The sequence below is a fragment of the Phalacrocorax carbo genome, chromosome 15 (genome assembly GCF_963921805.1).
Source record: "Phalacrocorax carbo chromosome 15, bPhaCar2.1, whole genome shotgun sequence".
In the NCBI taxonomy this organism is placed as follows: domain Eukaryota; kingdom Metazoa; phylum Chordata; class Aves; order Suliformes; family Phalacrocoracidae; genus Phalacrocorax; species Phalacrocorax carbo.
The window spans coordinates 10,846,901-10,870,224 of NC_087527.1; the positions used below are offsets into that span (position 1 = coordinate 10,846,901).

Sequence of the window (23,324 nt, forward strand, 5' to 3'; positions counted from 1 at the left end):
GAGGCAGCCTGTCCCACCAGAGGCCCGCTCTCCTGGGCACCGATGCTGGGGAAGGATGCTGTGGCAGTGGTGGATGGCACAGCTAGGAACTGACGGTGGTGGAGACCCACGTGTACAATGCGATTAACTTCGAGAAAAAGCCGAGTATGTTCAGCTGCTGCATTTGCCACGTTTAGACAACTTAATGAGACAACCCAGAGGCAAATCACCATAGGCAGAACATGTGGCGAATCAAGAAGAATGACATAATTTGTCTTGCATTAACTGACTGTAACGTACACGTCTCCAGCACGAAAGATCAGGAGGGGAAGCCATTCAGAGCACGTCATATCTTTGTACATACACAAAGAAATACCTCTATCTTGAAAGCTGCCCAATTAACACTTGACACCCTCTGTAATTGCTGATGCTCCTTGCTGCATTTATCAGATCATAGCAGAATCGTAATGAGCTGTCTGAAAGGCCACGCAGACTGAGGTGAGAACTGGCGGAAAAATTGGGAAGGACATATTACACCCAGCAGAAGGTTCCCACCATGCTGGGGCTCGTCCTGGAGGACAGAGAGACACAGGGAGACGTGCACGCACCTGGGGACTCAGCTAGCCAGTAGCCTGGATGGGGAATTTAGGCAAACCTCAAATGGTTCACATACAAGGGCAGCCCCCAGCTCTCTCCACAGCTGCAGGACCTCTGCTGAAGACCACCCTGTTAAATCCTTTCCTTTCCAAAGTCACGGCCACCTAGGACTTGGTTCCAATATTGATTTCGTTAGGAGTACATTTAGTGATTGACCCTGCAGAAGGAAACCAGAGGGTTCATCCTAAATCTGCTGATTAACCCCACCTGTGCCTGCAATCCCTGTTATCTAACAGAAAGAAATGTATCAGGAAGCAAATCTAGCCATTACTTCTGGTGAGATGCATGAAGATCCCCACTGGTTTTATAGTCCCTCTGCAGCTCCACAGCAAGCAGCTAATGACCCCTTTTCCTGATCCAGTACAGAGTCCTGAAATACTGCTACAACACTGGGAACAATGCCATGGACTGAAGCCCTGAGGCTGAATTTTTCTCCTATTTACCATCAAAGTTGCTTTGCTCCAGTGGAGCGGCGCTGGGTTTCGCACCGACATGGGCACGAGTGAACCATGAGCACTTCGAAGGGCAGAAGCTCATCCTCTGGAGCACGTTTAGGCACGACTTGGAGAGATGAAGCCCATCACATACTAGTCCTCTGTGTGCATTTCAGAGGGATCAAGAAGAACAGCTGAACTGGAAACACTGATCTGTGTCGCCACAGGACTCATGGATGCAAAAGGAGCCCTCCAGATATAGCAAGCAGCAGCATCTGCCCCCGAAAAACATCCCTCCCCCTCTCCCCCCAGGCAGGGGCACAGACAGGCAGACTGCGGCTGGGGAGGTCACGCTCTTACCCCATCTCACGCTCCTCCAATAGGCCCGGAGCTAAAGATATCTTCGTCAACAACAAAAAACTCCCTGCAGACTATGAAAATCTCCATTCTCGCCTAAAAAGCATTTGGCTTCCAAAGCAAACTCCAGCCCCTTGTTCTTCCTTTGACGAAACTTAAAATAGGCTTGGGAGGGGGAAGCGGGCAGGAGCGCAACTTTCCGGCCATGTGAGCTCCCGCGGGGATGATGAGCCGACCCCACGAGGTAGCAGAGCATCTGAAACCAGAGGAGGGAGAGTCTGGGATTTCGTGTGGGCTCTTCTTAAAGCAAAGTTTAAAAATGGAAGAGAAGGAAACACAAGAGCTATTTTGAGAAAGCGGATCTGAAATTAGGAGGCGGCATTTTCTTGGACTGACTCCAGCCATCACTCCATGCAGTGCAAAGCTGCTGCAGCTGAACCATGCTCCCAGGGTTATTTATAGCAGCCCGTAGGCAGCAGCGCTGGGGAATGGAAGGGATTCTATTTGGGATGAGGCATGTCCTGCACAGAGATAAGCAAAGCCCTTTGAGAGGCAGGAGAGCTGTGCACAGGGCAGCACTGGGAAAAATTCCTGTCCCAGCAGCCCTACATCCCGGGGGCAGGCGGAGCTGCAGGAGTGGCATGGCAAAGAGGCAGGATGGCGTTGGACTTTGTTTAAAACAAAATTTGGGAGGAGTGTGGCTGAAGTCAGCAGAAATTATGGAAACCCTCAGGCTAGACACCTTTCTACATGAAGCAGAAAAGCAAACAGTCTGGGGGGGTTTAACGACCCTACCTCTGTGCCAAGATCTGCCAGGACCAAACCGCAACCTGGCAGTGCCGGTTTCATGGGGAAAAGTTTTCGTTCCTATGACCACAGGTACTAATTTTTTCCCCTTTAAACCTCAGCATCCTCCCTCCGAGAGCCAAACCACCCCAGCGATTTGCCACCCTCCCCACAAAGCAGGTCGGATGAGCCCCAGCACCATGAGAAGGGAAAGCAGTGCTGTTCCCTCCCCATCTCCCATGGCTGGCAGGAATGGTCACCACCAGTGCTCCCAACCCAGCCACGGGAGCCTGAGGATGAGTGCCCTCCCCCAGGCTCTCCTTGAATCCAAATGTCCCTGAGCATCAGGGCACATGGCTCAGCCTCTGCGGTATGTGCCAGGCTCCCCTCACCCAGCCCAGGGGCTGATGCTCTCCAGGGGTGCCCATGGGATACGGGTGCCCTGCACACTCCCCACTTCCCCACTGCCCTGCATTTGGCTGGAGCCATCTCCCCACCACGCCAGCAGCGGTGGTGCCCCATCCCTGAGGCTCGGGCTAGCAGATGTGTGCAGCAGTGGTTATGAATGACTAATCACAAATAGTAAGAAAACTAAGGAAACAGGTCACATTGGAGCTGTGTGTTAATACCAGTCCCTGCCTATCCTGTGCGGAGCGTGACAAGCCAACTCATTTCAGTTGCTCACCGGTCTCCAGCTTTGGCTTGTCATTGCCAACCAGTTTTTGTGGTCAGCTTGCTCATACACCATCCACAGCCAAGGGGTGAATCCCCCATCAGAGCTGGGTTTCCACTCACACGCTGACCTAGCACAACGCTCTGTCGTCTGCAAGGTTACGGTGCCAGTCAAAGGCATATTAATTTTAAAGCAAGGTGCTAGTGAGGCTTTGCCATTGCAAAGTGTTGTTGAATATTTTGCCATTGCAAAACTGCTGAAAATGTTGGCATTGTGCAGCAGGCTTTTAGAAATCAAAGTCTCGGCACCAGAGCAGTTACAGGAAGGTTCCGGTCGCCCAACCCAAGGAGCCAGAGCCGTGCAGCAGGGTCTACACTCCTCCCTCCGACAGATTTGCTTCTCTGCACTTCTCATCCTTATTTCTAGGACCTGAAAATGCAGGACACAGCTTTATCTGGTCTGGGTTAGTCATGGACAAAGCTTCTAAGTCAATGCACCTACCGGGGACTCCAGATCCTGAGGCAGACATTAAGAACAGACATCAGGACCATTAAAAAAAACCCCAACCACCAAAAAAAAAATCCTTAAAAATCTAAGAAAAAAAAACAAGAAAGGAAATGAAATTATTCCAGACTAAATGTTTCAATTTTATCTTTTTGGAAATCTTGCTACTGTGTAGAAGTGTTAATAGCATTTAACCTCTGACCTTTCCAGTCTTCCTCTGAACTATCTGAAAGCCCATCTCGCATCACTGAGCCACGATGAGGCAACCCCAGAATAAAGGTTATTAGAAACGAAAAACAAAACTAAATTAGCAAAACGAAGAAGGCACTTTCAGCAGCCAAGTACAAAATGCCCCCACCCCAACTACCACGTAAACTAGAATTTGAAAAAAATCCTGCAGATTTAATGCTTGAAAGCGGTTTCACTGATAAGGTTTTATTTACTGCACTAGCTCCATGCTGACGATGCAGGTCTGATTCTTCCTTTCTAATGTAAATCAGGAGTTCATAGAAAATCAGAGTTATACAGACATAAAATCCCCATGGGATCTGAGTCACACTCTGTGCCTTTGAGTAGTTAACGGCTAGAGCACACTTTGCAATACTAAAAGTGTTCATTTATTTATTCTCTTATTTATGGACGGGGCATTAATGCTTTATGAAGGTATTTGAGGAGGGTAAACGGATAGCTGGGAACCCACTCTGCACAGACACAACAGCAGCAGGGGGTGGAAAAAGTTCAAAACAATCCTTTGCATTCCAATTTTACAGCATAATACTGAATTTATAGATAGAGAGCTGTGCCCTTTTGAAGGAACAAGCACCGAGAGAGAAAACGAATTAAAATTTAATCTTATTGATTTCCACCAACTCAGTCCCAAGAGCAAGACAGACACTGCTGCCTGCTTCCACTGCCTGCACCACATCAAACTCAGTTTTTTGAAGGGCTTACAGGGAGCAGGGGTGGGCTCACGCGGCCACAAGCCATCGGCACCTGCAGCGTGCAGGGGCGACACGGGGGGGCTCGCCCCAGCCCTCGCGGTGCTGTGGTGGGTCGCAGCACACAGCACCCCCTCTCCGTACGGCGGTGGAGGGCGAAGTCACACTGTGTCCTGACATGACCTCTCCTTCTCCAATAAATGAGCTCAATGTTTTAGAGGAAAGCTGACATGCACTTGTTTTCAGGGACAGGTCTGACACAAGGACGGAGGCTGCTTTTTATCTGCTGGTCTCCAAGCAGGAATCCTGCCTGGCTCCAATGCACAGCAGGTCTGCAGACAGCCTTCAACCACCCAGATGCATCATGATGGTCAGAGAGAAGGCATGAGCATGGCTGCATGCATGGGAGCTGATGGGGACTTCGGGCATGCAGAGGACTTGGAGGAGAATTCAGCCAGTAAAGTCACAAGTTGCCACGGTGCAGCATCCTCCAGGATATGCTGACAAGGAGAGCTCAGCCAGCCCAGCATCCCAGGAAAGGCACGGAGAGCAATTTGGAGCAACACCAGTGCCGCCCTCCTCCCCATGCTTAGCCAAGCACCTGGAAATTCCATCTAAAGCACAAAAACCTCTACAAGCCCAGGTACACCCAATCAATTTCAGAGGAAGATAGATGCAAGGAATTCCATGAATGGCTCAGCAGATTAAACCTATTGCTAAAGATATGCACGGAGGATCTGCCCTGGTTATGGGGGTTTGAGGTGAAGGTAGCTAAATTCTCTCAATATAACAACACATCCCAGAGGGACAAATCAAAGCCCACAAGGAGGCTGTGCCACACATCAACCACCTTAGAGGTGCCAGGCCCAGCAGGGATCAGCTTCTCCCCCGACAGGGGAAACACTAAAGGTCATTCAAATGGTTTAATTAAGGAGATCCCCAACTCCTGCATTGCTGTCAGCCTCTAGCAGCAACTGAGACACCCGTCACCACCTCAGGTAGCTCTGCACCATCCTGCTGGCACCCCGCTCCCAGAGAGGGGGTGATGGGACTGGCAAATGCACCCCATCCTGCACCCAGGCACCCTGCAGCCAAAACAGTCTCTGAGCTCCCTACTGCACTTTCTGAATGATCTGGATTTTAGCGCCCATCACTGTTTTCAAACATCATTCTGTCTCTTCAAGGACTAAAAGTACTTTTGAAAATAGGACTCAGATGCTTTTGAAAATGCTTCCCACTGTTTATTCCCAGTTTAGTCTATGGATAGTAACAAAAATGCTAACCTCCATTCTCATCCACCCTTTCAGAAATGGTACAGTTTGCACTCAGAGTTGAAATCTTGGCTTACAGACATGCATGCGTGTTCTTTTGTGTTATACTGCAAACATTTCCCGAAAGGTACTTTTTCAGGTGCAATGTCGCAGCTCGTCTTTGGCGACAAGATAAAGTGGATCGGTCAGCACATACCCAGGGCAGGAGGCACCTGGATCTCAGTGACCACAAATAAGAATATCAACTGCCTCTCTATAAACCAAGTCTCCTAAAACCTTCCCAAATGCGACCACAGCCTCACAGTACAGGATCTCACCGCAGTCACGAGCGGCTTCTCTCCACTCTTCCCCAGCAGAATCTGTACAGTCAACTTTTTTTTTTCTGGAAATCAATTCCTCGTCCAGCAGAGTGTAGCAAGACGGGATTGCAGGTCATGTTTTCCACAATTATCCTCTCTGATGCCAAGGAACTTTTCAAATCATACACGTTAAATAGGTAACAAGAGGGGAAACCAGCGTGACAGGTGTTTAGCATCAGAAAACCTGAATTCTGAGAAAATCTGATATAGGCCAGCACCAGCCTGCATCCCAACCCCTCATCCACACCTAGCGCGGCAGTAAGAAAAACATATAGACTTCCCTGATGAGCCATAAGGTAAAATTAGAAACCATTCACCCCTGCAAAGCCACAGCTATCGCCAAAAGAAAAGTAGGTCACAGAATGGCTGGCTAACTTGATTTTCCAGCATTTCTAGCTGCTCTGTCCTCACATAACCTCCTCTCTCCCATGGACTGTTTCTGGCGTCTCCTTTGTTCGGGGTATAACTGCACGCAGTGTGTAACTCCAGCACAGCCTGGCAGGAGCAGTGGGAACGGGCACAGCGGTACCCGCACGCCTGGTGAAGCACAGACCCGTGGTTCATGAAAAATTAAACCAGAGCCCGGCGACAGCCCCTCCATGAAGTGCACTGCCTCCCACCTGCTCTGGCACCAGCACAAGCGCTGGCTTTCTCCCTTTCCACAATATTGCTCCTTAAAGATCATTTCAGGCTTTGCCAGCTCTTCTGGGATGCTTTGCCCTCTTGACTCTTCCCGAGGCCTAAATATCCTCTTTTTATTTGCATTTCTTACTGCATGCTGCCTCCCTCAAGCAAGCCGCAAGCCGAGCGATGAGAGTAAATCAGGCTTTTCCTCCCTTTGTGTGGAGGCTGGAGCCCTGGCTCAGCCATTACAGCCGCTTTTCCTGCGAGCAGACCTTGTGGCATCCAACTTCACTGCTTTTCTGCTGTGCAGAAGAGGAGAAAAGGCTTAAAATTTGGCTCAGTGACCACCCCGGCTCTTGATCAATATGCCTCTATCTGGTTCACAGCCCTTTGCTCCTACCAACTCACCTTGCAATTAAGCGTTAAACTGCAGCAAAGCTGCAGGTCAGCAAAACCGTGGCCAGGGTTCTCCTGTCTGAGACACATCTGGGTACACCCAGGTGCTCTGCTGCCACCAAACTCACCCAGAGCAACCTGACGTCCAACCACCCGCTGCTCTTTTCCACCCATGTTCCTAACTGACACTGTTCCCATGTCCTTTCCACTTCCAGTTTTCCTCTTCCTGGACCCAAGGGGAAGAGAGGTCGTCACTGAAAGGCATCCTGCATGCGTTCAACAGAGGTGAGACACTGGAAGCTGAGCCCAGGGATGCCCTTTAGAAGGACAATCGCATCCTGGGTCCTACCTTTGTTACTGGAGCCCCAACAAAGGCAACGCTGTTGGCAAGGCTCAGCACACCCTTCCTGTTGCGGCCTGGAGCTCAGCATCTCCCTGCTGTGGTACTTAAAAGGATCCTTCCATCACCCAGTCGCAGACATTACAATCGGCCAGCAAGGCTCTAACAACTCTCTGTTGCCCATGAATAGATCATGCCTTCTTAAAAGAAGGAACTTTCCTCCAGCCTGCTATGGTTTCTATCAAGCAAAAGGGAAGGATAGCTTGGTTTGGGTCTCCTACCCACAGACAGGCTTGCTTACACGCTACTCACAACGAGATTTTAAAGAGGGGAAAAAATCATCATTTACCTATCCCAGGGATCATGCAGACATGAACACAGAGCCAGATTTGAAATTATGCAGACATGTGGTGTCAGAAGTGACCTTCACTTGCTGAGCACCCACCTGGAATGAGAGCACCCTATTGTGAGGGTTAATAGCAACAAACTCCTGGTAGCAGCCTGGCTTTGAAGACCAGCGTAACTTGGAAAGAAGTTGGGCATGCTGACAAATGGATGCCACCAGCTCTGAGTGCTGTATGCAACAGCATCCTGGGTATTACGGCCACACACTTTCAAGAAGAAATGTAGAACTCCACGCTTGCTCTCCGCAGTCTTTGCCACCAGCCATGGGACAGGGCAGCAACCCCAAGGGACTGCCCGGAGCTGTGGCAGAGCCTTCGACAGCAGATCATGTCTGCTGTGAAGGAGGTGATGGGAGGCTCGGAGGCATGAAAGAAAGGGTGACCCTGCTGCTGGCATGGGCAGAGACAAGAGGTGACAGAGCAGGACAAGGGCCTGGCAGAACGCTCAGCCCTGAGCCAGGTCCGGCTAACAGGGACAGCTGCGAGGCAGGCCATTGGGGATGCAATGGCTCAGGATCACCTTTCCTTCCTGCCTCAGCACCATCACCCGCTTCTTCCCCTCGTAACACGGTCCAGGTACACCAGAGTGTCCAAGGAGGATGGGGCTCAAGGGCACAGGAATAAAAATGTTTGAGACCTCCTTTTTTTGATCCTAACCCCTCGCACAGGAGGCACAAGCCATCTGGCCCAAGACCCCTGGAGAGGGCACTTGGTGCCATGAGGAGAATGGCTTTGAGGAACGCTCGGCACCTGCCCCCAAAGCCCAGTGCCTGTAAAGCTATTGCCAGCCGGCGCCTGCTAACGCTTCAAACACATCGACCTCAGTGTTCACCCACTCGCACAACAGACTGTGCCAGCGTTGGGTTTCCTATTGCGCAGGGAAAGAAACAGATGGGAAAAGGAAAACCAGGAAAATTGCACTGCCTGGGAGCGCAGGGTATGCGATTTTTTTTTTTTTCTCTTTAGGAGTTGGGCACCTGGATTTCTGCAGCTCCCAGTGAAATCGCAGGCTTCGCAATTCAAAGTAATTAGCGACTGGTAGTTTTCCTTTTATGCAAAATCATCCTTTTTATCCAACACCTAAATGAAAATGAATATGCTTGATTATCTACCAAAGGGCCCAATTTCCTAGCATCGCTCCGAAGCACACAGAAAAATTTGTGTCTCCTCAGGCTGCTATTACAGGCAATGGCTGAGTGCAACAAATGAGTGGTCAAGGCAGAGATCCAGAGCCAGGGATGCAAGCCTGACCTTTGCTAATGCTGTTTACAGCATCAAATATCCACAAATCCAGCCACGGCTGCATCCACATCCTTTCTGCTCCAGCCTGGGGCGCTCAGGGGCAGCCAAGCAAGCTCACAGCTGGCCTGCCAGTATTGGAGCATCGTGGATGCCCCCCTCCATCCATGCAGGCCACACCACCACGCCAAAGCCCATCCTTTGAGGCAGCTTTTGACCAGGTTCAGGGGAGAGGATGAAACAAGATATTTAACAGGCAGGGCTCTGAAGCATCTCCTGAATGCTTCAAATCTAGGGCTGTTCACAAAAAAAACCCTGCAGGCAGGCTCTTCAGAAGCTCAATCCACACGGCAGAGTGAGCTCCTCATGGCTCAGCCCTCCGTCATCACCCTCCCTGACAGGGCTCCATCTATCCACCTCCCACGGCCTCTGCCCCAGGGGTCTTGCCCAGGGAAATCCCCCACCTACCCCTTGCCAACCTCCCCGTCCCTGGCCAGGGTGACCCAGCACATTCGCACATTCCATCGTTTCCAGACTCACCCTGTTCTCGTCGTAGATGATTTGCACCAAGCTGCGATGTTTGGACTCGATAGGAGGAGGAGAGATGGGTTTTTCAGGCTCTGGTGGTTTGGCTGCTTCTTCCTCCAACTGTTGCTGTGGAAGAAGAGGGGGGAGGAGGAGGGTGAGTCACAGCGAGAAACACAGCCTTCCCCGTCCACACGAGACTTTCGGTGGTGCCGCGACCCAGGCAGAAACCGCCATGGCAGAAGGCTTCCTGCGAGACACGGGCAGGCTCAGGCCGCGGAGGGATGGCGAGAGGGAGGAGAGCTGCGTAACATCCCCTGCTACGCAAGCGCAGCACTGTCTGGCCCCAGGCACCCGGCCCTGTGCTGGTGGGTTGGTGCTTTTTAGGCATGGAGGATGAGGACCTGCCTTGAACAAGCCTCCTGGGGAGGGCTCGAGGCTAGAAATAATTATTTTATTGGAAGCCCTTAAAGGGAACTGCAGCTCCAGCCTGACTCACTGCTGCTACCTGCCTCCGGAGCTCCCGCTGTGCTGTGGGGAGTGGTGGAGGAGCAAGGGGTGAGCAGCAAGGTTGCTCTCCACCCTCAGCTTTAGCTTGCAATGCTGTGGTTGGTGGTAGGAGGGGACACCTGGGGATGATTGTTCTCGATGATATGACTTGTGCACCAGCCACCCCTGCACCGTGCAGACAGATGAGCCAGTAAGTACGGCAGAGCAGGCCATAACGCCATGAATCCTGACATCTCTGGTCAGAGTCGGCCTGACAGGACACGTGGCAACTCTGCATCTCTCACCTTGTCTGGGAGAGTGCTCAAGAGGGCAAACAACAACTGCAGGACTCCCTGCAGAGGACAGCATGGTGCTGAAACATGGGCCACAAAGATACCCTTCGGTGAACTTGCATAGAGAACCCAGGTGCTCATGTTGCCCATGCCTGCAGTGTGAACACGCTGCATGGCTCCGGCTGTCCTGGCAGGCACAGGAAGAGCTGCTGAGGGCACTGGCACAGTATGAGCCGCCTTCCAGCAATCAGCCATCACACTGTCCCGGGAAGGTGGCTTTGAGACTCATTCCTCTCCTCCCTTCACACAGGACAAGCAGTCCTGAGCAGAAACCACCAAGTAAGTCCATGCTCCAACCGAGAAAGCCGAGTAAGGGTGGACAGTCACCACCTGGTGACCTGCCCTCAGAGACAACAGTGCAAAGAAGCTTGTTTCATTGGCTCTTCTGCTTTCTTACTGTCTTCACTGCATTGCCACAGCTCCATGTTCCATGGTATCTAGGCTTTGAGGTACAGCAGCTGCATGCAAAATGCACTGCACCACCCCCTCCAGCACCACGTGTCTGCCTGTGCTGGAACAACGCGACCCAAGGTGTGGGTCTCACCCCAGGCTTCCCTCCCGCTCACAGCGGAAACATCCAGGAGCCCAAGAGCTGCTCCATGAGCATGTCCACCATGTCCCCACCACACATTCAAATGTGAAATGCACCCAGCCCCAAAGCTGACTTGAATGCCAACTACCCCCTTGGGAGACGGAAAGCAGAAGGGAGAACATCCACATACGCACCTTCAGAGATCAGTAATCTTTTAATGCATTCCTACCCATCTGCGAGCTGCTCAGGCCACGGCAAACTTAAATGATAAAGTAGCGGATCTAAGAAAGCACTTTCGAATATCACCACGGTCAGCAGGTATATCTGACGTACGACCTGCGCTTCTGGCTCTCCCAGTGGGTGCAAGGCAAGAGGAGACATATGAGCCCGTCCAGTAAGTTTGAGGAACTGCTCAGCTGAAAGAGGAAATAACAGATTCCTCCCATCTCCTGGGGCCACCGGCTCCCTGCGAGGAGGGAGAGTGCACGCCGCACACGGCGGCTGCAGGGCAGCACTGGCACGGGAGAGGGAGCGGTTGTCAGAAAATGCCTATGATTTTTTCACTGCTCATCTCTGAGCCTCCAAATCTTTGTATTTTTTTTCCTGCAGCTAAAGCAGCCCCTGCTGAAGCAAGGGGAAAATAAAGCAAGTCTCATACTAGGAAGAAAATGCACCTGGGACTGAGAGCAGGTGGCTTGTACCAGAGGCAAGCACACCACCATCCCTCCCACAGACAGCGGTGTCTGGTGGTCCAAGAAGAAGGTGGGCACCTAATTCCTCCTTCAGATCACCTCCGCTTCCACTGATGGTACCTTTAGCAACACTTGGGCCATCGGATGCAGTCCAGGACACACTTAAGCACCTAACAGCCAGCCTGAGATAACTCACACCCCTTAAATTAAATGTGTTTCAACAGCTGAAGCAACCCTGTGCTGTGGGCTCCGCTCATGCTCCGCCTCCCCACAGGAGGACATCTTTTCCCATACAGGGAAAAGCAGCAACATAAGGAACACCGAAATATAGCCAAAAAAAAAGCCACCATTGCCAGCCAGACAGCTGAGCACTGTCCCAGCTGGGGAGCAGGCTGTGGCAGAGGCAGGACAGCCTGGGCTCTGCATGTTGCCATCAGTGTGACCACGTCAGGGCCTTAACCTAGGGGTTACTCCAGCCATGCACGAGGACAGCCAGGAAATGGCCAGCTTGGACTGCCTGCACCCGGGGAGGCCAGGAACCTTCCCCAGTGCCGTGGGGATCCATCCTTTCCTGCCCGCAAAGAGCCGCACCACCGCAGCACACACCAGAGGATCCAACCATGCATGCAGCAGCCCAAAGACTCCCTTTTCTTCTCAACTACGGCTGTTTCTCAGGTGGCCCAAATCACAGCGCCTTGCAAAGGGGACAAGAGCTCTTCGAGAAGCCACGGCTGAAACCACAGGCTGCAAAGCAGTTCTCAGCATCAGCCCCAGCACGGAAGCAGCACTTCCAGGCACCTGCCTGCTCTTGTTTGGTGTCCTCAGATCAGCCAAAGCAACCCCATCACACTCCCTTGCTCCCACATGATAAACTCCAAAAGCTCCAAAGAAAGAGCCACAAAAGGGATCAATCAAAGCCTCTACTTCTCCTGGGGAAAATATTTGGGGAAAAAAACAAAACAAAAAAAACCTGTCAGAAACTTGGCTACATTGTTCTGGAAACCCACAAAAATTCTGCAAAGCGGTTGGGTGTGTTGTAAGTGATTTCAGACAAGAGGATTTGATGGCGTATCAGGAAATGAAAGTTTGCCAGTAAGTGCAGGCTCATTAAGAGCAGCTCGTTAAAAGAAAAATACAAATCTAATTATAGCTGAAATATAGAAGAGAATTAAACTCTACTCTCTGTGGCGTAACACTGTATGGTTATTAAAGGGCCAGATGCTAGAGGTAAGAATGCAGGCAGGGTCTGCAGACAGCACACCTGTCCACAGCAGGTTCAGTCTGTGACAGCTACCCCTGGGAGCTGTGGGAAATGGGAAAGCAAAATAGGTCAGGGTTCCCAGACACGGATGAAATGGATTTCTTAAAGGTCTGCCACAAAAACTAGACTGGGACTGTTGACCTTTACAGGGAGAGAAGCAGAATGAGAGATGAGACTTGACAGCTCCACACTCTCTCCCTCCCCACTCCCAGCAGCAGCTGCCTGATAGGCCCCCTCCTCTCCCCAAATGAAAGCCAGTGCAGCGATGTTGAAGGGATGCAAGATGCCATCGATAGCCCTGGTTCCTACAGCATCCACAGGCCAACCCATTTCCAAGTGATGGATGTGCTCTCTCCAGTTAAGTGTCCCTTTGGCTGGACCACATGCTGCAGAGGGGCCATCGGAGCCTGCAGCGCTGGCAGAAAGGTGGGTGACATTTCAGGAAGGCCCCATCCCTGCACATACAGCCTCGGTGCTGAAAGGACCTGCCTGACAAAGCCAAGGTCCTTACACTCACACCCAGCTGCCACACTGCCTTGCATTAGGCAGCCATCACCTGGGTACCAGGATGCTTCACCTGCCCAGGGAAGAGGAGAGAGCTTCCAGCCACAGGGCATCTCTGAAAACCACTTTCAAAGAGCCAAGGGGAGAAGAGAAGGAACTGAGACAGGAGACAGATGGAAGGGGAAACCATGGAGCTCTTCCACCCAGCCAGCTCCACCTCCATCACCAGGTGGGAGTGTTGTACTCCCGGAGAACCCTTTGCCGAGCTCAGCGCCCGGGGAAGCTCAGGCACCACTGCGGAGAACAGCCCAGCAGTTTCTTTCTCCTTCAGATCCCCGGTACCGCTGCCAGGAATAAATGCATAAGGATTATCCTTCCCTGTCAGGAAGAGGGGGAGAGAGGACTCAGTGAGAGATTTAAGCGCATATGGCACATGAATGAGCGGGGGATGGCTGATGGAGGTGGCCTCCTGCCAGGGGTGCGCAGGGTTTGGGGAAGGTTTCTCAGCTTGCTGAAGATGTTTGCTTCTCGCAAAGTCCAGGCAGAGCCTTCCTTGCCTTTTCTCAAACAGCCATAAAAAGAGAGATGGTGGATTGGGGTTGGTTGGGATTTTTTTTGCACAGCCTTTCCATACAAATGTATTTAATTACCCTGAGAAGGCCTCCCAGAGACAGAGGGGAAAAGCATTAGGATATTCCGGCTGCATACAATTTCTCCCCTGCTCCACCGTCCGTTCCTGCAGGAGTGGTATCTGTTTCAGGCTGATTGCTTTCCCTCGCTCGTCTTTCTCCTGTGCTGACAGCTCAGATGCACAGATGGACAAAACGTTCCCGGAGCATCTCAGACAGGAACCCCCTCCCTCGGCACCCCCTGAAAATGCTTCCTCCCAGATGTGCCAGCTCTGCTGGAGGACCTGGCTGGGGAAGGATCCTGCTGGAGGGGAAAGGAGGCCATGTTGGGGGGGCAGGATTTGCTACCAAATGTGGTGGGGTTTTTTTTTTGGCACATTGTGGCCAAAAAAAAAGGAAAGAAAAAAAAGGAGGAGAGGGGATGCTTTTACTGCCAACAGCCACTTTCACCTTCTTCCTCACTCAGCAGAGCATTTTTGTGGGGAGGAAGAATCATAAAATTCATTCGGAGGGAAGAAATAAAGCAACCAAACAGCCAATAATAAAAAAGCCATTTCCTTACGAAAGGACAGCTTGATTTTAATGGCAAGGGGCATATGCTGCTCCCATCAGCTTCAACAGCAGCTCCTCAGCATCCCTGAAAAAAGTCAGGCAGTGGATCGGCAGAGTTGTCAGTGCTCCCAGCTGCTGTGAGCGGGACCTTCACGCTGTACCAGCCACGCATCCCACTCTGGAAGCCCCTCTCCAGAGCGGGAAATGACCACGTTTTGCATGTCCTTCCTCAAACGAAGTTAAAAACATGGACCAGCGGCCAGACTGCCAGGTGTGAAAGGACACCAACATTTTGTCTGAGCTTCCTAAGGAGGAAGAGGGGAAGGGCTGGCTTCAGCCAGCTCCTACCAAACCCAACAAGAGGAACCTCTGTGGTTTCCATTGCTCCAGATGTTCCTTTGGCCCCCGTGAGCCAGCACACAGGGCTGCTTCCTCACATCCCCAGCACAGCTGCTTCTGTCCCTTCTTGGTTCCCTCTCCCTACGCTCTCAGATACCTCTGCAGATAAAAAGCAACACAAAAAAAAAAAAAGTCCTTTGCATTAACTAAACCATATTGTTTGAAAACAAAACCAAAACATCCTGCTTTGTCTTGCAGGAAAGAAAGGGACAGTATCTGGTATGGGAAAATGTAGATCTGATGGGGAGGAAGGTCAACTGCATGCTCATCCTTGAGGAGCACTGGCCCTGTCCAACAGCCCAAGTAGAGGTTTTGCTCCATCCTCAAATTCCTGCTCCACATCCCGCGGGAGAGGTCGCTCCTCTCAGGTAGTTTGGGATTAGCAGCCACCAGGGAGTTTAGAAACTGGACCCATGCGAAGGAAATAAAACAACCGGTAAGAGAGAGGCAGAGAGAAGTGATTTGCTTTAGGAAGTGAAAGCCTTTAAGTCTGTGGGGTTTTTCACAGACGTCCCCCAACGTTTTGTAATATTAATCTCTTAATGGGTTTATGGTAATTGTATACATGCCAACACTGAGCAGGCAATCCTTCTGCTGGGGAGTGCTCTTGTGCTTGGGTAAAGCACTAACCAAGAAGATCAGATTCAAATCCCTGGCTCAGGCACAGCCCTGACCGGAGTTGGACCACATGCTGCTCACGGCTGCAGAGCTGCAAAGCCCTGGAGAAGGGGGCTGGATGCACAGGAAGGGCCATTAGGACATTGCAGCAATGTTTTCAACAGCCCAGTACTACAATAGTGGCAGCAACAGCACTGAGGAGAAGCAATCACTGGAAAGGAAAAAATAAAAGACCCTGTGCTAATGCTGGGCTTTACAGACACCTCAGGCAACCCAGGATGCATTTCCAGCTCTACCACTGACTGCTTGCATGACCATGGGCAAGTCACCATGGACAGATTTTTCTCCCTTTAAGGTACTCTGACATGCAAAAGAGCCCACAGGCCGCATTTCCAAAGCTCCCTTGTCTTGCAGCTACCAGCTCCAGACCACTGGCACAGCGGCAACTGCCCTGCGTCACGATAGGGAGCATGGACACAGACCATCCTGGTGGCACTGGCACTGCCACTTCCCCTCTGTGGACGCGCATGGGCAAGGACAGGGCGTGAGGCAGAATGCAGAAGCAAGGACGTCTGCTCCCCTCCGGACCACAGTCTCTTACCTGCTTCTTCTTCAGCTTGGAGATCTGCTGCTCCACCATAGTGATCTCGCGGTCCACGCGGTCCATGTTCTGAATGAGCTCCTCCTTTGACAGCCGGGCTGGCAGCAGGTCCAGCTCAGTGTCGGGGTGAGCAGGGCTCACAGGCGACACGGGCTCCAGTTTGCCAGGCAGGCCACGATCCTGGGGAGCACAAAACAACCAGATCAGATCCTTCCCAGGAGACTCTGGATCCTCCTCTCATCCTCCCACACCAGCTGCCACAGCTCCGTGGCCCATTCTCAACCTCCTGAGACATACACACCCCTCAAAAAAACTGCTAGACTAAGCAGTACCAGCTGCCAGATCACATCACTGCAGGGCTCCGCAACCTCCAGAGTGCACCAGGTTAGTCTCCTGCAGACATGAGAGCAGCTCTTCCTCCAGCCAAAGCTTCGGAGGCTCCCACCACCTTCAATGCCACCCACATTCCTACAGGATCAACACACCGATCCATATTCAGGAGCTCCTGGCAGCACTGCCACTTCACATCCCAGCAGCCAGCTCCAGGCTACATCTTCTCCACAAAAACGAGGTGGCCACAGACAGGTCCTCATCCGACACAGCTATGGCCACGCTGGAGAGAAGAGTGGCATTAACCATGCCAAACAAGAAGGGGCTATGAGGGCAGCCCCCACAAGGAGAGAGGACCCTCCTCCTCCTTCATGCACATCCTCCTCCATCTCTTCTTAAATTCTGGGGGGAGCTCTGAGTGTCAGACATCAAACGCATCCATCCAGAAACAGAGAGAATGGTGACAGGCAAGGTCAGCTGAGATAAAACTAGACAGAACTGATGAAAACAAGCTTTTTGAATTCCAGGTAAAGAAGCTCTCAGCTCAACAAGACCCTTCAAATCAGAGACCAGACCGATCAGCATAACCTCTGCAGCCATCACAGGGAGAAGGTCTAATGACCATGAGCTGGGGCAGAAGGAAAACACATCAAAACACTCAGCTCCTTCTCCAGCAACGCAATGACTTTGCTGAACCCAACGAGCTGGTATCCCAGGAGCATCCCGGAGCCACGAGGCCTCACGTGCACACCACCCTTCACCTCTCCTGCTCCAAATGAAGCAGCCCATCTGCAAACACAAGTTTCACGCCTGGATGACGTCAGCCTCCACTGATGAACATACCTGGGATAAAGTAGCTGCCACTGGCCACACAGATGGGGATCATGGCACACCAACAGTGTACCCTGACCTGAGATGCTCCTCTTTGGCAGCTATCCAACACCTTAATTGAAAGTTTATCTATTCATTTGCTTAGCGAGTGGATGGATTTCTTTTCCTGGAGGAGGCAGGAAGAGGAGCTGTGACTTGGTTTGTAACTGTAAACCACTGCCAGGCTGGGGAGCCAGCATGCTGCAGCTGCTAGGGAGGGGAGAGGGGAGGCAAACAAGTTCACACAACTTTGCTACCTTCATTACGGCAGCCCTGCACCCGTGTACAAAGCCAACATAGTTCTGCACCAACTGGTGCTGAGCATCCTCCCCTCCGTGCTGACTCACAGCCACCGGCGAGCAGCCAGGGCTACCCACGGACCCTCTTCCCCGGCCGATCCTCCTGCAGGGACAAGGGTGGCACGATGGACCTCAGCGGCACTGATGGCATGGACTCCTGTGTGCTCCTCTGACTAGCAAGGCACATGGATGACGGCCCTGGCTTGTTCGCCGCCTGTGTTGTGGCTCACGCCAAACACGGCAAGTGTGCAGATGCCACCTTGTCACTGCTCAGCACCTAAAGAGCATCTGTTTATGGGGAAGCAGAACCATGCAGGGTGGCCTCCACCCTGCTGCTGGTGGGGATGAAGTACAGTGAGGTCCCTCCTGTGGAGGCTGTACCCACAATCCGGCACAGACGCAGGGGACCTGGCTTTGAAGACAGTCCCTGCCTGGTGGGGCTGTGCTGATGTAAGATCTGCCCTACTCCCCTCCGTGAGGGATGGGCAACGTCATCCACAGCAAAGCTGGAACAAGAGGAGGCAAAAGAGGATGTTTCCTAACAAAGTGGCCATGTCCCAGGCCAGAGTCTTCACCAGCACCTTCCTCGGCCTCTCCCCTGCTAAACACTGTTCTAGCTGAAGGAGACATGAAGCTAGTGAGGGAGGAACCACTGCTGGGTGCAGCCTGGAGGCATCAATGCCCTTCCCGCTGCTGCCATCAAGGGACAGAAAGCAAATGAGCAACCTGAAACCCCTTCCTTGCTCTCCTGCGTGGGGCTCATCCAGCACAGAGGCCATGGAAAGCTAAGCTGGTTGTTTCCAGCATCCGTTCAGAAGGGAAACTAGCAGGACATCAAAGATTTCTGGAAAATCCCAAAGAGCAGTTCCTGTCTTGCCTGACTTCCCCAGCATTAGACACCAAAACTGGTCAGTCTGCTGCAGTGGGAAGGCTTTGTGTTCTCCACAACTAGGGGGGAGGAGCGTTGGGGTTTTTTTTGGTGGTTTGGGGTTTTTTTCCAAGCCAAGAGGAGCAGGACAACCACAAAAAGTGAAAGATACATGAGGTGTTCATGAAATCTCATTCAGATTAAGGCACGGGAAGGGGAAATGACAGTGGCTTGTAGGTGGGTAGGTTTTTCTAAAGGAAAGAAAGCTACCTGCCAAGAATGCAGGAAAGAGAGTTCTCTCTGCGTACACGAAACAAAAGATACCATCTCACATTCGCCAATATGCAAGACAGGGCATCTTTAAACTTCTGCTTGGCGCAAAACCCTTTGGAAACCTAGTTTCTGATATATTTTCATCATCTTATCTTGCAGGATCTGAAGTAAAATAGCAGCAACGCTGAGTAAGGGGAACAGCTGCAAGTCACAGCACAAAAACCATCATCATCTGGTATTAGGAGATGATTATAGCAATAGAGAGAGGCAATGTCCCTGGACCTCAAATAACTGGTCACTGTCATTTCAAAAGCACTAAGCACCTCTTTAAATAAATAACAAGCAGCAAGAGGAAGGAAAAACCAAAACTGAAGGGGAAAAAAAAATCTGGCCCACGCAATGGTGAAGTCCAGAAAGCAGAGCTCCTGGATTTACGCAAAGCATGAAGAGGCCCTTCTTCTAAATCACAAAAATGGGTTGAAAAGAGGTTTGGAAAGACCAGAGTCCACTCAGAGCCTGGGGTGGACTCTAATGGATAGAGATATTTTAACTACTGCTCTGTTTCTTAGCTCTCTCAAGAAGCTGCTCAAAATATATTCCTCCACTTCAGATAGCACCAATCCCAGGCTCTGAACAAGTGCAGTGTGAAACGTGAAATTCTTCTTATTAACGTGAAGTCACAGACTTCGAAACCAGCATGAGCTGGGAGAGCTAGAATAAATCTGCTGGAGGGAAGAAAACAATTACTGCATTACTCAAGTTGATATTTTCTCAGTAATTATACTGTTTCCATGTGATTTGTTTTTATACACGGCTAACAGCTACTGTAGTTCCTGTTTATCCCTGTTATTATTATGTGATTTGTATGATAACAAGGGTGGGCGAGCAGGGGGCAGAGGCTGCATAAACCTTCCCACAGCAAGAGGGGTTGCTGGCACTGAAGAAAATAATTATCACCAAGGTGTCTACCAAAGAGCAAGGCCAGGCTTTGGGGGTGGGTTTCTTCTACACACTTTTATTCCTAACATAAATAACATTAACAGAGCAAGCCTGCTACATGCTATTAGGCCATAGCTTAAAAGACATGGGAGAAAGAGGGGAAAGGAAAAGGATAAGCCAACTGCCCATCAATGCCCTGAAGAACAAGCAAGCCCCTGGGTAGATCTGACATTCCTGCCTTCAGAAACGTTGGCATCTGGGTCCACAAGAGAGAAGACAGGGAACTCCAATCCTGGTCCCCGGACATGCTGGAACCTGCACCAGACCATCAACTCCTCCTTATTTTTCATTACTGGCCCACTTTGCAATGCTCCCAGGGAGCTCACAGGAACGGGTGGGATGGAGAAGGCCATCTGTGCCACATGTCAGCCCAGCACCTACAGCCGAGTGCAGCTCAACCTCTGTAAAGGGTGATTTTTCTCAGCTGCTTCCCACCCTCATGAGCCAGCAGAGCGGTAGCTCTGCTCCATCTGTACCTAACTCTCACTGCAAAACACATTTTGACCTTTCTGATCCCCTGACCGCACCGGCTGCCTCTTCAAGACCATACTGGTGGAGCTTCAAAGCCTCCACACACCCAGCCAGTGCCTGCGCAGCATGAGCACGTACCAAGCGAACAGAGCCGCTTGTTTGGGAGGACCCTCAGGATCTTTAGCATGGCACCACAGTGTTTGCCCTATATATCATCTTCAGCGAGTCCTGGTCTCTCTCTGCCTTTCTAAACCAAATCATTAGCAATGTTCCCTCAAGCCCAGGACAGAGATCCAGGGATGCCGACATCACCTCTTCCACAGTCTGTTCACTTTCTAATTATGGGCTGGCAGCAGAGTTTTCTGCTGCAGCACCGGGAGGGATTAAGAGGCGTTATCTCCAATTCCTGCCCACTCACACATCTCACGTCCTCGCAGGCTGGAGAAGATTGCCAAAACAAGCAGGATAGGCTGGGGCTGCTCAAATTGTGTTCAAACTAATTCCCCCCTAAAAAAAACCCAACATGAACAAAAGATGGGCTTGTGATAAGACAGAAACAGGCGGGGTGGCCTGCCTGCAGGGATGCCTCCGTCACCCGAGCCTCTTGCGGCAGCGCGGAGCCCGTGAACACCGCAGAACTCCACCAACTAGTAACGCTCCCAACCCTTGTCCGCGTGAGGCTGCGCTACACGGCAGGGACAGCAGCTCGGCCTCCCCGTCCAGGAACCCGCGGTGAGCAGCGTCGCACACCCCACCAGACACAGAGCCCCGGGGCTTTCCCACACACCCCGGGACGAAAACCAAGCAGGAGAGCCAACACCTCACACCTCCAACCATCAATTTTTAAGGCAAAAAACCAAGCATATGAAAGTCTTAATTGGGCCAAATACAGACCAAAGGCTTTTTTTTTTTTTTTTTTAATTGGAAGTGTCCAACACGTTCTGGCGTATCAGCAGCCCCAACATGACAGCACTGACGGGGGGGGGGGGGCTGAAAACTAACGTCTTGTTCCCCCAGGGAGACGTGCAAGTATGAAGTCCGAGAGCCTGAGCAGTGAAAAGTACATCGAGTTATTGCAATTCTTTTGTTCGTGACCATCTGCTGCGCTAATGGCTCTTTCAGCAGCCCAACCCTTCAAACGGGGTTTTAATTCTTAAATACTTCTGGCTCTTGGCTAGGCTGCATCCCCGCAGCCTCTCAAAGGGCTGCTGAAGCTGCCAAAGCAGGATGGGGATGTGCATGTTGGGGTACCCAGCGTGGTTCCAAGGAGGACCTATGGTACTGTTCACCAGCCATGAGCGGAAGGGGCATTCCCATGCACGGCTCATCAGCGTGCACCAGGGATGCCACACGTGGGACTAAGGCATCACCCACCTCCTTCCTCCGTCCCTGTGCTGCATGGCACGTGCAGGCAGTGGGGACAAGCAAAACAGGGATCGCTTTCACTGGATGCAGTCCAGCACGTGCTCCCAGGGGAATTCACAAAGCTAGAGACCAAGGAGCTGTCTGAAGAAAAAGCTGGTTCGGGTTTTGTTTATTTTGTTTTGGGGTTGTTTTTTGTTTTTTAAATAAATCTGTGACTTTATGAGAAGGCCTACGAAATTCCTTTCCCCTGTAATCCAGCTGAATTCCACACAGCCAGGGCAGAAAACATCCCAACAATTTCTAAGCTTGCACGAAAGTAGGTCAGAAAACTTCCCCAATGTTTCAACAGCTTGAAGCAATTTAATTGCAAAACCAGTACCAAATGCTGACCCTCCCTCCCCACCCCCACCAGCAGATTTACGAGGGTGGTAAAACCTCACCAGTGAGTGTTACAGTTAAATGCACTAACCAAAGCCTAGTATCTGGTCTTGCAAAACTTGCTCGTGCTCAAAAAAGCCATTCCACAATGTTATCCTTAACAGATGCTGCCTCTGGACCTCAAGATCGCAGGATATTACAGAATCGGCAGCAAATGTGGCTTACGGACTCAGAGGCAGCCTAGAATAACGGGTCGAATCTGGAAAACCTTACTCAGGCAAACTCCCACTGAAGCCTAAGGCATTATACCGACAAATGGATGTTGCGCCTTTCATTACCTTCTTGCGTTTCCCCATTAGTGGATAATAATTGCATTGAACACACACGTTCCCTACTGACTTCGCAGGAGCGATGAATTCTCACCTACCCATCTACTCATTACAAAGAGGAGCTAATCGCTCCACCTCTCAATAGGAATTGCCCAACATTGCCTATTCTTCACTGCTGGATTTTCAGTTGACTCTAAGTTTGTTAAAACATTAACTGTCTGGACTGAAATTTTCCATACTGAATATTTGCTAAAGGCATTTTTAGGCCTTCTTTTTTTCCCTAAACAGTAAATTTCAGCCAAAACAACTCTGCTGCTTCCAAGAACAAGTTTACAGGAAAATATGCCTTTCTGCAACATTCAGAAAGATTCTGGGAACCTTTTCTTTGAGCATCTTTGGCACAGTTGATACATCTGGCAAGAGTGTTCTGTGCCAGTGATTTGCCTTTTGTTAACTCCGAAAAAGTATCCGAGGCAAAAAAAAACCCCACCACACTAAATTTCATTTTGGTGCTTGCCCAGGGGAAATTGCTTTGAACCAAGCAAGCGAGTGGAGTGGGGTCTGGGGAGCTCCAGGTGACGTACCGTGCTCTGCCCATACTCCTGCAAAGGAAAGGAAAGGGCTGAGCTGGAAGGACCTTACTGGCACGCGTGGAATGCTCCAGGCCAACAGCAACAAGTGCCCTAGAAGAGCCACGAAGCTGAAGGAGCCATGGTTTGGACAGCAGGTAGAGCCTGAGACCACCCACTAAATGGTAAGGATGAAGGAGAACAGCCAGTGACCTGCTGGGCACGAGATGGAGGCTGTCCTGGGAGGGTTGTATAAAGCAAAGACAGTGTCCTGATGCTTTCAGCAAATAAGGGGGAGGACAAATTAAGGTTGTCAGGGGAGCCTGTGGAGCAGCAAGCTCTTCTACTCCTCTCTTTGCAACTTTAGTGTTCTTTTATTAATTTGTCCAGCCAGCAGCCACCCAGAGCACCATGTCACCTGCACTGACATTGCACCCAACGATGTGCTGCTGAGAAC

At 51.1% G+C, this 23,324-nt stretch overlaps 1 protein-coding gene across 13 annotated transcripts in view; it reads right to left on the minus strand.

The window, feature by feature from the left end:
• The window catches only part of NCOR2 (nuclear receptor corepressor 2), a 257,110-nt gene that overhangs the window by 117,208 nt on the left and 116,578 nt on the right, over positions 1 to 23,324 (minus strand). For all 13 annotated transcript variants that reach the window (XM_064466324.1, XM_064466335.1, XM_064466326.1 and 10 more), the window contains exons 5-6: positions 16,117 to 16,296; positions 9,502 to 9,615 (exon numbers count right to left, since the gene is read on the minus strand). In XM_064466324.1, the coding sequence (XP_064322394.1) occupies positions 9,502 to 9,615; positions 16,117 to 16,296 (294 nt within the window). The remainder of the gene's footprint in view (positions 1 to 9,501; positions 9,616 to 16,116; positions 16,297 to 23,324) is intronic.